At 32.2% G+C, this 12,575-nt stretch overlaps 1 protein-coding gene and 1 long non-coding RNA gene across 2 annotated transcripts; one reads left to right on the top strand and one right to left on the bottom strand.

Annotated features, from left to right (window-relative positions):
* The first annotated feature begins 2,362 nt into the window (after positions 1-2,362).
* On the top strand, positions 2,363-3,224 carry LOC121215565 (uncharacterized). The gene is made up of 2 exons (XR_005911485.1): positions 2,363-2,563; positions 2,823-3,224. It is a non-coding gene; the product is annotated as an uncharacterized lncRNA (long non-coding RNA).
* A 496-nt stretch (positions 3,225-3,720) lies between these two features.
* LOC121215564 (protein FAR1-RELATED SEQUENCE 3) lies at positions 3,721-8,797 on the bottom strand. Its single transcript, XM_041090353.1, has 6 exons — positions 8,551-8,797; positions 5,671-8,071; positions 5,475-5,564; positions 4,960-5,109; positions 4,479-4,595; positions 3,721-4,096 (listed from the first exon to the last, which is right to left on the bottom strand). The coding sequence occupies exons 2-6, from the start codon at positions 7,909-7,911 to the stop codon at positions 4,052-4,054; spliced, it is 2,643 nt and encodes an 880-aa protein (XP_040946287.1). The 5' UTR covers positions 7,912-8,071; positions 8,551-8,797; the 3' UTR covers positions 3,721-4,051.
* Between the last annotated feature and the right edge of the window lie 3,778 nt (positions 8,798-12,575).

Below are 12,575 nucleotides of genomic sequence, written 5' to 3'. Positions count from 1 at the left end.
GATCGTTAACTCAAATATTTTATGGTATATACTAATTATTTAAATACAAAAGTTCTTTTTAGCAATATATCGTGGGGTATGATATCATTTGAGAGAATAAAGCTATACATGAACACTAGATATAGCTTACGGACTCTTTAATTTAAGACATTTAAGGTTTTGAAATGTAGTTGAGAGGACATTAGTTGTTCTAAAAAATATTTCACATATCAACAACATCACCTTAGTGTAGTATAAAAAAAACAAGGTTGAATCGCATTAGCATTGTTGACACCATTTTTTTTTTCGACAAAATGGTCGTCTTGATTTGAAACGAAACGGGATCGTCCATCTTTTATAGTGTATCGGATCACATTGAAAGTGGTTATTTTTAATAAGCGATTTGATTTTATTAAAACAACGATTTTGGTCCACAAAATTCAGAAAACGGGTTCGGGAGTTGATTACGTACGAGAAAGGATTAGCACCCTCGTAACGCCCAAAAATTGGTACCTAGTTGATTAGCTAATGTCTTGATGTCGAAAATTGAGAACATTGAAGAATTTTAAAAAATACAATCCTTGTATTAAAATGTTAAGTTTTTTTGGAAAAATGAGCATATTTCACGTTAATCGAGAAAGAGAATCATATTCAGTAAGTTAGGACACAATGTCTCAAATTCTCGATATACGAATGAATGCTAAAAATTTGCTTATTTAAAAGATATTTAGCTATTTCGGATTTTAAAAGAAATGGATCAGGCCCAGTAAGTTAGGACTTGATCTTTTCTTAATTTTCGAGATCGTTTAAAGCTTAGGTTTGAAAAAAAGACTCGCGTATTTAGATTCATCGTGAAAATCGAAACCCAGTAAGTTAGGGTACGACCTTCTCGAATTTCCAAACGCAAAACATTGCATTATTTTGAAATTTTAATAGGATATTTAGCTATTTGGTCAAACGAAAAAATTGAAACCCAGCACATTAGGGCACGTTTTATCGAATTTCCAAACGCAAAATATTGCCTTATTTATTTTTTAGAAAAAATCCTCATCTCGGAAAAACGTGTCATATCCAATGCGTTAGGACACGACTTATTGAATTCCCGATAATGAACTTTTTACTTATGTTTTTTGATTAAGGAGCATTCTCGATTATTTAGATTCAACGAATAAAATCGAAACCCAATACGTTAGGGCTCAATCCTCTCGAAGATCCCAAATACCGAGTATTACTTTTATTTTCGAAATTTTTCTTTTTCAAGAATCTGAGTAAAAATGAATGTAATGGAATAACAATGATGATAATCAAACAAATAAATAAATAATAATATCAAAAAAATTCAATCATGCAGGCACAATGTCAAATAATAAACAGATAGAAACTAAAGCATAAACAATAATAATAGACATGTAAACAAATAAATAAATGAACGAAATAATCAAAAAATTATGAAAATATAAAAGATATATATGTATAAAATTATGAAAATATGAAAAACATATGTATGTACACATATTTTAAAGCTATTTTACATGAAAATATATGTAAGTATATATGTACGTATAAATATATATATACTTATAAAAATTTTAAAAAATATGTATATAGATATGAATATATGTATATATATAAATTATAATGTATATATAAAAATAAATATATATAAATCAAAGATATGTATGTATATATGTATATATATAACAAAATTTGAAGTAAAAATATAAATAAGGATAATAATAATATTAATATTACTAATAGAATAACAAAATAATCTAAAGTTTAAATATATATATGCGTATGTATATAAGTAATTAAAATAATAATAATACTATAATAAGATAAAAATATTTAAAATTTACATAAGTATAAATGGAAATATAACAATAATAACAATAATATTGATAATAATACTAATAACAATAATAATATATATTTTAATAATAAAATAACCAAAATACAATCAGAGGGCTAAATTGAAGTTAAAAATAAAATTCGGGGTCAAATCGCAAATAAATAAAAAGAGAAAGGACCAAACTGAACGCGCTGAAAAACTAAAAGGGGGCAAATGGGAAATAATCACATTCCTGCAAAGCGCAGAGTTCCAGTAGGGACTAAATTGAAAACGCAAAAACAATCCGGGGTAAAATTAAAAGCAATAAAAATACTTGATTATAAAACCATTAAAAAGCGGAAGGGCTAAAGGTCCAATTATCCCTTCCGTCGAAAACACGCGAATCTTTCAGGCGGGTCGGGTTAAAATCCGGGTCAAGAGCAAAACGGCGCCGTTTTAGCTATTGGTGCCGAAGCCCAAAACGACGCTGTTTCAAGGCTATATTTAAGCTAAAAAATTTCCAAAAAATTTCATTTCCTTTCCTCTCCAAAAAAAAAAATTCTTTCTCTCAAAATCTCTCCTCTTCCTCTCTCTTAGCCCAGAATCCGGCGAAGGTGCCTACGAGCCACCACCGCGCCGGCCGCCGGTTGTCGGTGCCTGCGCCGCCGTATGCGGCGGCGGGGAACTGAAAGGTTCCCCTTTTTATTTGGCACGACTTCTTGGCTCCGAATGCTCCGGCGACGGCGACGAACGGTAAAAAAACTCCCTTTTTCTTTATTTATTGTGTTTCGAAATAAAAAATTGAATAAAAAATAAAACAAAATAATCAAAAAAAAGAAGAACAAGAAAGTTACTTTTATTTCTTTGAATCTTTGTTTTTTTCCCTTTTTTTTTCGAATCGGTTTCTCCCTTTTTTCCCCCAAAAATCCCCTTTTTACATTGGTTTGAACGGCTTATATAGCCGATTTTTACACATTTTTATAAACTGTCACTTCTTTCTCTGATTTTACAGGTGCAAGTGGCGGAGTTGGTGGCTGAGTTGGTGCGGCAGTGGCAAGTGGTGCTGACAGTCGCGGCGGCAGAACAGTTGGTGGCTAGGGTAGGTTAGGGTTTCTGTCACTAGTTTATGTTATGGGCCATTAGGGTTTAGATAATTGGGCCAGGGTGTTGGGTTTAATTTTGTTGGGTTGTATTTGGGTAAATTGTTTTGGACTTATGGATTGTTTTATTAATTGGGTTGCTGGGCCTGGTTGTAATTTGATTTGGTTTTGGTTATTTGGACCATATTGGGCCCTGGGCAAAATTGGCTTGTACAAGCATGTTGCATACTTCAAAACTTCATTCATGGGTGGAGTTGGAATGATCCATACTTCAAAAAGTATATAAAAGGAGATCTTGATAATTTTAATGATACATATTCAAATGATAATAACGAACTCGGTCAAGGACGAACAAATGATAATAAGGAGCATATGTTAAATATTAAAGAATGAATAACCAACAAATATGAAATAATAATAATTAAATAAAATTGTGTAAGATATTTATTTTCTTATTTTTATTAGTAGTCGCATTATCAGATACTTTTTTTAAACTAGCATAATACACAGGATGACTTAATTTTAATTGTTGTTAATTATTTTTTAAAAATGTAAATTATAAAAGTATATAATTACAATTTATACTTCTAAATAGGAGATAAAAATTATCATATAATTATACTTTATGAAAAATTACAATTATTTATAATTAAAAAAAACAGAATATAATCACTACCATATTAATTACACTTTCATTCAAACAACCAATGAAAAGGAGGTTTACTGATTCAATATCCGATCTGATTTTTTAATCATTGATTAAAACCATAAAGTTTTTACTATTGTTTATAACAGTGCATTGCCCTAACATGAGCAAACCTACAAAAATGATTTTATTTTTTCCTTCAAGAAAAAGCCTAATCATTACAGGTATGGCTAAATCCACTAAACAAAATGTGTAAACCAGACCACAACATCATGATTGAATTCACAATTTCTTTTACATGTACATGTACATACATAAATATAAACAGGTTACACAAGGCACTCGCACAAGGAGGAGGGAAAAAAATTACAAAAATCCATTAATACACAGGTTGTGTCCACAAGCAAAGGAGCATTCCCATATTACCATCATCATCTTGCTGTAAGTGACCAATGAAAGATGGCATACTTAAAAAATCCCAACTTCAATGGCTTATTATCTCCTATGCTTCTTTGGTAATGGCTCTGCTTGTGCTTCATTCTAAAAAAACACAGTAAAAGATTCCATGTCAATTAGAGAACAAATAAAAAGTGGAAGTAGACCTATCAATTTTCAGGTTTGGATCATTCTAGTTTGGGTCATTAGTGTTTTTCGGGTCTGGTCATTACGTGTCCAGGTCATTTCAGGTTCAAGTTAGTTCCAGGTCGTTTCTGTTCAGCTGAGTTTCAGGTTCCAGTCAGTTTGGGTTTGTATTGTTGACTTTTTATTATCAAAAGTGAATTACGAAGGTGAGATCTTATGAGGAAATGGTAGAGTATAAAAAGCTCGGACGGGAATTGAGGATAATACCGTATTCAGTTATATCAAATGATGCATATTGAATGATAGATAACTGCAATTAGTAAAGGAAGAGGATGCTTACACCATTTGAAAGCTGCTCTTGAATGTAGGCCATTGATCTCAACATTGCACCTAATGTATCCCTCGATACCTGGAATTTAACCTCTGATTCTCCGGTAGTAGTCTCGCTGTCTTGAAGCTATAATAGAGATGATAAAAGAAATCTAATAAGCAAATGACTGATAGCAAGCTGTTTAAAAGGTATTAAAAAAAATACAGCAGAAGCCTTAATTTGTTGTCTAATGGAAAGCAAAAAAATCATTGAACCACCACTGCATCATCAAATATAGGTGTTAAAGCAAGAGCCAAATCATCGAAAATTTAGATTCAACACAATTCCATTAGAAAACCAATCTAACAAGCCGATTAGTTAACGAGAAAACACACATGAAAATGTTATACAATCACAATTGGTCAGCCCCATAGAAAATATCATAGGTTTATTTGCTCAAATATCGTAATCATTTTGGAAGAGGCTATGGCTCAATTATGGCTTAACATACCTTCAAATTGATGACGGCAACCCTGTTAGCTGGGGTGGAAAGCTGTTCACTAATATAAGCCATGGACCTCAGCATAGGTTCTAAAGTAACCCTTGAGAGCTGAAACTTAACCTCCATTTCAGCTGATGGATTCTTGCCAAAATCTTGCAACTGTATCAATGCATAAGAGAAGGGTTTGGAATAAGGTGAAGAGTGTAATGACTAATAATAGCTATGAACTATATCACTTGGACTCGGGTGTGAGTGTCAGATACGGGTATGGTTAGATTTTTCAAAGGTTTTCCTTGTATTTGGAGATTATATCCCCATATTCAATGTGTTGGACATGGGTACTTGAAGAAAAATGAAGAGTCCAAGCAACAAAGGCTATGAAGTCCATAATTACAGACGTATCCAAAGAGTTTTGAAGAGTTCCTTGTACTTCACTTCAGCAAATAATTGGAAGGTAAATGCAACAAAGTTGTGACTGCATTTTTATGTACTCACTGGCTATTAAAAATTTATCATATGCATACCTTTAAATTAATAACAGCCACTCTATTTCCAGGCATTGAATTCTTATTCTCCATCTCCCATGTCATTGATTTTAGACAAGGGAGAACAGGCTACATCAAAGACACCCATAAATTTTATCAAGTTAATATCCTGTACTTCAATTCCAAACAAAGGATATATGAAATGGCATTAAAAAACCCGAATTACTTGTTGTACCATGTTATCTGGATGACTATCATCCCGATGGAGAGAAACAGGAGCCATATGTGGCAGATTCAAATCTGAGACAGATTGAGGTGGGGCACCAGTGTCATTAAGATTGAAACGCCGTGTAATTTCGTCTTGCTGTGGCCATAGCAAAGGGGCTGTATCTGGACCTAAAGTTGAGCTGCTATTGTCATCATAAGCTGCAGTACTAGCCTGTGATCCAGGAGGTGCAAATTTTGCGACATTTTTCTTTACAACAGACACCTTCTTCCCACCTTCCTTAAGAGCACCCATTGCAATGTTATAAGTCTCTGTAGCTATTGCCCCATCTTCTGCATATTTGATTGCTTCCCGACATAAACTATTATACCGTGCTGTCAGGGATACTTGGCCATGCAATTCACCACCACGTTCATCTGTGCCAACCCCAGACTTGGCATTTCGTGTCCACCGTTTCAAGATGTAATGAGATGGTAGAGTAAGTACATTTGTGACAGTGAAGACCGTCAAAACATGTCTACAAAGGATGCCAGAATACTCGAACATTTGACAACTACAATTAGCTCTCATTTCAGGGTAGTTTAATGTAACCATGTATGCTTTGTTGACGTCCTCAAACTTTGCAACTCTAAATGTGCTGATAGTTTCATCCCCGTCAATTCTATTAGCAGTATAAACAAATGTTTCGACTAGTTCTTCTTGAAATTTTGTGAATATTTTCCGTGTATATAGGTCTGCTGCCTGTTTCTCCATAGGAGATGGTGTCCGCAGCACAGGTGTTGTGCAAATAGTGTCAAAATCAGCTTCAATCTCCCTTTCAAACCAATTCTCCATTGCTCGTTCATACTGTCTAAAGAACATAGGAATCGTGGTCTGTTGATTCACATAACCATAAAAAAAAGAGCCATCAAATCCTTGATTGAGAGATATTGCAGCAAAAAAGGAATCCCGAAAATAGACAGGGACCCATTGAGCTCGAGCACTATATAATGATTGAAGCCAATCATGTGCACTAAGATTATACTTCTCAATAAGGGAACTCCACGATAATTCAAACTCCTCAATGGTTTCAGTCAAATTTATGCAATTATACAGTTCTACCTGAAAATTAGGATGCACTTGACAAACATGAGCAAGCTTCTCCGGGCCTTCTCTTAAAATATGCCACTTATTAATACAATGGCGAACACCAGGGAACACCTGAGACACTGCTGTCTGTATAGCTCTGTCTTGATTAGTGATTAAAGAAACAGGTTGACGATCGTTCATTGCTGTAAGAAATGTTTTGAAAAGCCAAACAAAAGAAGCCTCGGAATCATCTAGTAGTAAAGCACAACCAAACAAAATGGTCTGACCATGATGGTTCATCCCTGAAAATGGAGCAAATGGCACCCTATACTGGTTTACTCTGTAACTGGTGTCCAGTTCCACAGCATCACCAAAATGTGCGTAGGCTGTCCTTGACGTTGCATCAGCCCAAAACGCATTAGCCATTTGATTATCATCATCCAACTGTATTGCATAAAAGAAACCAGGGTTCTCTGCCTGCATCTTCTTGAAATAATCGAGCAGATTTTGAGCATCCCTCCCCAAAGTTCTCTTTCTGGTAACCGGCCTAACGGCATAACTCAGGGTCCCGAAATTCTTAGCTGAGCGATTTGCTTCTGCCAGAGGTGTGTTTCTGATGCCACGAGTATTCGCATTCATGGAGGCACGATTTCCATCCATAGAAACATACATCACACCGCTTGGTACGATTCCCACCCCTTGGCAAGTATCAACCATTGTCTTTGCAGCACCAGCAAAGTGCCTACGGGGATGAAGGTAATGCACTTTGCTAGGACTCGTCACTGAATGTCTATGCTCCTTCACAAATTTAGTAACAACCCACTTATCTCCCTTTAACTCTATTCTAAGCATTGCATCACAACTGTCGGCAGACCTTCTTTTCAGACCGTCTTTGCCACAGACAAACTCCCTAGCAACTACTGTTCCATCAGTCTTGGAACGGCTAAGCTGGCCAACTTTGGAGTTAAATCCCATATGTCTACAATACTCATCATAGTACGTTTTAGCAGCCCCTTCAGAATCAAATTCCATACCAAGATGCGGCTCGGAAATCTCATCCTCATCATCAGCTAGAGAATTGTTTAAATGATTTAATTCAGCTTCACTAGGTTCAGCATCCCCATCATCCGAAATTCCACGATGGCTCATACCCTCTTCCGGACCAATCACATGGACATCCATACTAATCCTTCGTACAACAATAGTTCATTAAGGTTCCTTACTTCGCGAGCAAGTTATGATTTAGTACATTGCATATTCTATTATTTCTTAAGCAACCTGATCTCGTTTTCTGCCAGCTGATATGAAGCAATTCGGTAAACATAATCAACAAGCCAGCACTCTGAAAAACAAACACACACAACTGTTAATCGCCAAAATGGAACTATTGATGCAAAATAGTCAATGTAAACACAAAGTGAAGAACAACTAATCACCAAAATGGCACAAACTCAACTTCCAAATTGATTAAAGGCCCTAAAATATCACTCAAAATTTGTTCTGTGACATAATTATACATACGAATGGACTCACACGTGTAAGAAAAACAATGAGTTGAACCCCGCCCCCCTCCCCCCCCCCCCCCAAAAAAAAACAATAAGGCCTTTTCCTCATATCCATAACAGCAAAGAAACAAATCGAAGTGCTCAAAACTGAAACTCCATAGATTGAACATAAGAACTAAAACTAAAGAAAACCCATTTCTCAGGATTATGTAAAAACAGAAACCCACATGGAAAAAGGGCAGAAAGGCACTGGCTTTTAATCAAATTCATGAATATTCAATGGATAACTTAAAGGAAGTGAAGAGTTAAGCAGTACCTGCAAATGTGAATCTCTAAAAAAGAAGTTGAAAAAGAGAATAAAGATGAAGAATTTAAGAAAAAAGGAGCCTTGGGTACTAGGAGTAGGATTATGAGAATTTGATTGTGACTGAAAATCCTCTTATTCATTTCATTATTAATTTTTTATTTAGAAAATGAGAAACCCTAAACTCTTGCTGTTCTAAATTTTCCAAATTTGCAAAGACGCCCCCCCTCCCAAATGGTCTTGTTAAGCAATAATTAATAGCTAAAACATCTCGGCCATCGAATATAATGCTAAAGAACAAAAGGAACCCGTTATTTTCGACCCGGGACCAACCTTTTCGGGTCAATTCTTACCCACTTTATTTGATTGAAAATTTCCCTACTCACGTATGATAGGGTGTGATGTGGTGCATTTGGCTTACTTTTTGTCTCACGCTACAGTATCATTATAATATTTAGTCTTACCGCTACCGTTATTTTTATACTAATCACAGGTAAACGCACCATTCCTCTAAACCCACCATTAGTAGTGTGAAAAAGTTCACTTACCAGTTGAAAGAAAAGGTTAATATAATCCCCCCCCGAATTTGATGAGTATACTTTACTATTTGTAATTTTTTATTATTCAAATTTGATAATTAGGTCTATTTTCGTTCTTAAATTTTTAAAAAAATATAAAATTTCTAATGATATGATACATTGATATTGTGCCATATCATCGTTTGAAAGAAAAATTTTAATGATGTAATACATTCTCAAAGTAATATATCGTTGAACTTTTACATTTTTCTAAGCTCATGGATTAAAATTGATCTAGTTGCTAAGTTTAGGGGCTAAAAATTACATTAACTCTTGAAAAAAATTGTAAGATTTGTTTGCTATGGTAGTTAAAATTAGATACGAAATATAAATTAATTGTTTGATAAAAAGTAAATTGTAAATTATGAAAGTTTTTATTTAACATTTTTATCATTATTTTTAAGGAAAAATATTCAATATATTGTTGGTGTAAGTTTTTAGACTCCACAAATAAAGTTAGGATGATGATATAATAAAAATATAAAAATATGTGATATGTAATAATTTTTAAAATTTACTTATAAAATTAAAATAATATACTGCAAGTATACCACATAGACGTTTTATGTTATTTAAATGATTTTAGGTTGTAAATAATTTTGAACTTTCTATAAAATATTTAGAATAAATTATATTAATATTCCAATTTGAATGTTAATGTTTAGGAAAAAATACAAAATTAAGAAAAGAAAGATTCAAAATATTTTACTCAACAAAAAAGAGAATGAAGAGTCTGTATAGAGTAGAGATTAAATAACGGTAACATCCCCACTTCTTTAACCAAAAAAAAAAAACAATATTTATGGTAGAAGTATTTAAATAAGTGATCTATAAATAAATAGTAGTATAAGAAATTGTGATCGTTTTTAGAGAAAATCATCAGACATGAAAATACAAAGGATTATTAGTAGGAGTATGTGATTAAGTTAAAAATTTAGTATCGAGTTCAGGGATTAAATCGAATAAGTTAGAAAAGTTTATTTTGATGGAAAAGGACTTAATAACAATTTTTCCATTATTTAAAAAAGTTAAATAGTTTCCTGATGATTTTTAAATGATTTTTTATTAAATAATAATATTTTATTAATTAATATTATAATAAGAAAAAAGAGAGAAAGATAACTCATCTTTCCTTTTTTTTTCAGTCAAAGGGGGAAAGAAAGAAAAAAATTTCTTCCATCATTTTCCTTTAAATTCAAGTGTAAGGTATGGTTTTTCTTCAATTTTTTTTTATTTTGAATCTTTGAATTTTACTTTACATATATATACCAATAGTTTTTTTTATCAAATATTTACAAGTTGTCATTAAAAGATATTGATGGAAGTTGATGGGCGACGAAACCTGTAATAGCCCGATTTTTAAAAATGTTGAAAACAGTGATACGAGATCATCAAATTCAAAAAATAAGCTCGTAAATTTTATTATTTAATAATTACGAATCAAATATGATTTTTAAGATATTGTTGAATTAGTAATTTGTGTTTTATAAAAATTTATTAAGTCAAGAAATTGAGGAAAAGAATTATTGAGACCTCGATGTTATAAATCGAGCCGTAAATATTTTTATAAATATTTACGGAGTGTCAATATGGTAGTGTTAAAGTTTCGTCAGAAAATTTTAACGTTTCGGCAGTCAATTAATTAAAAAGGACTAAATTGAAAAGATGCAAAACTTGCTAAAGTGATTAAATAGCTTAAAATTAAATAATAAAGGACTAAAATAGTAAATTGACCAAATTAAGTGGCAGAGACGGCATACCGTTAAAAAAATCAAAGATTTTTATATATTTAAGGACAAAATTGGAATTACAATAAAGTTTATGTAGCCAAAATTTATTTTAAGGATTTCAAGACCATTTTTTCTTGAAATTTCGGTGGGAAACAGCCATGGAAGAGAGTTTAGAGCTGGTCTTCCATATTTTAGCTTCAAGTAAGTGTAATTCTAACTTTTTCATTGAAATTTTTATATTTTTAGACTTTTACAATTAGGTCCAACTTAGTATTCTACTAGTTTCTCATTTTGTTGAAAGTTTAGGAAGATACCATTGATAGGTTCATATGATTTTTGTTATTTTATGATGAAATTGATATGTTAATGGATGTTTAAAGGCATTTTATTAAAGAATTTTGGATGAAAACATGTTTTAGGGATTAAGTTGAAAAGTATTGAAATTATGGAAAAATTCTGAAATTTCATGGAATCCATGAGCTGTTATTGATATGTATGAGAATTATTAGGCTAGGATCAAGGATTAAATTTCAAGAATTTCATTTTCCGAGCCTAGGGATGAAATTGTCATATATTAAAAGTTTAGGGTCAAATTGGTAATCAATATTTTACACTAAAACAGTTTTGGGCACCAGCAGTGGTTTAACTTTGAAAAATCACCAAAAATTGTGGGAATCGAATTAGAAGATGAATAAAATATGAAATTAAAGCTTATTGAGTCCAGTTTCTCATAGAAGAAATGATGTAAGCAATGAAATTGAAATTCATGAGATATAATAAATTTTGTGAGACAAGATCAGAATAGTTTCAAGTTCCCCTGTTCTGACTTTGGAAAATCATTAAAAATTGTAAAAAAATAATTATGGGATAAACTTTATATGTTTAGAATATTGAATTAGTCTATTTGCAAAAGAAAGAAACGAGAACATTATCTGAATTTTGTACAATGAGATAATTAATTTTTAGTGAAGAGGGGTCAGAACTGTCGAACAGTGAAACAGGGGAAACTTTAAAGAATAAACTGTACTTATTGGCTAAGCCAAAAATTATGAAAATTTTATGGTAAAAATATATGAGTCTAATTTCAGGGAAAATTAACGGATCTTAATTTGGAGCTCTGTAGCTCTAGATATAAATAAATTAGTGATTCTTATTCAGACAGATAGCTTGAATTTACATACAAGAAAATAGTGAAAGTATGGATAATGTTGGTTAAGTGTGTTATACACATTAAGGATGTGGAATGGAGAGGAGGAGGAGGAAAATATATGAATAACTTGTGTATAAATTGGTCATTTTCCCGATTTTAATCGATAAACGTTGAATTAGAAATGATATAATGTTTTCTTTTAAATAGTGATTATGAAATTATGATTATCGTTGTGTTATAAAATCGAATTGTAAGTTCATATGGTTAAATTTTAATGATTATTTGATAATTTTAGGAATAACATAATATGTTAATTCATATGTTTGCTATTGAATTGTGAAAATTGTAAAATAAAAGAATATATATATATATATATATATATGAAAATTGAATTATAAGTTCAAATTGAGTAGAACGTAAGGTTGAGTACTTCTGATCAGTGACAAGAGATAAGTGGTAAGTGATTCAATGTAAGACCATAGCTGGGCTATGGCATCGAAGTGTGTTATGTGATTATGTGTAAGACCATAGTTGGACTATTGCATCGAGGAAATGAAGTACTTAATTCTGTAAGTCGTT

Source organism: Gossypium hirsutum, chromosome D03 (genome assembly GCF_007990345.1).
Source record: "Gossypium hirsutum isolate 1008001.06 chromosome D03, Gossypium_hirsutum_v2.1, whole genome shotgun sequence".
Taxonomy (NCBI): domain Eukaryota; kingdom Viridiplantae; phylum Streptophyta; class Magnoliopsida; order Malvales; family Malvaceae; genus Gossypium; species Gossypium hirsutum.
The sequence above is the reverse complement of the archived record's forward strand: the minus strand, read 5'-3'. Positions and strand labels throughout refer to the sequence as shown.

What these genes read in the sequence shown, in the direction of transcription:
- LOC121215564 (XM_041090353.1), bottom strand. Translation starts at nt 7,911, where the DNA reads ATGGATGTCCATGTGATTGGTCCGGAAGAGGGTATGAGCCATCGTGGA. An exon ending in TTGCCGTCATCAATTTGAAG is followed by an intron (nt 4,596 to 4,959) that starts GTATGTTAAGCC and finishes TCTCTATTATAG; the next exon opens with CTTCAAGACAGCGAGACTAC. An exon ending in AAGAGCAGCTTTCAAATGGT is followed by an intron (nt 4,097 to 4,478) that starts GTAAGCATCCTC and finishes GTGTTTTTTTAG; the next exon opens with AATGAAGCACAAGCAGAGCC.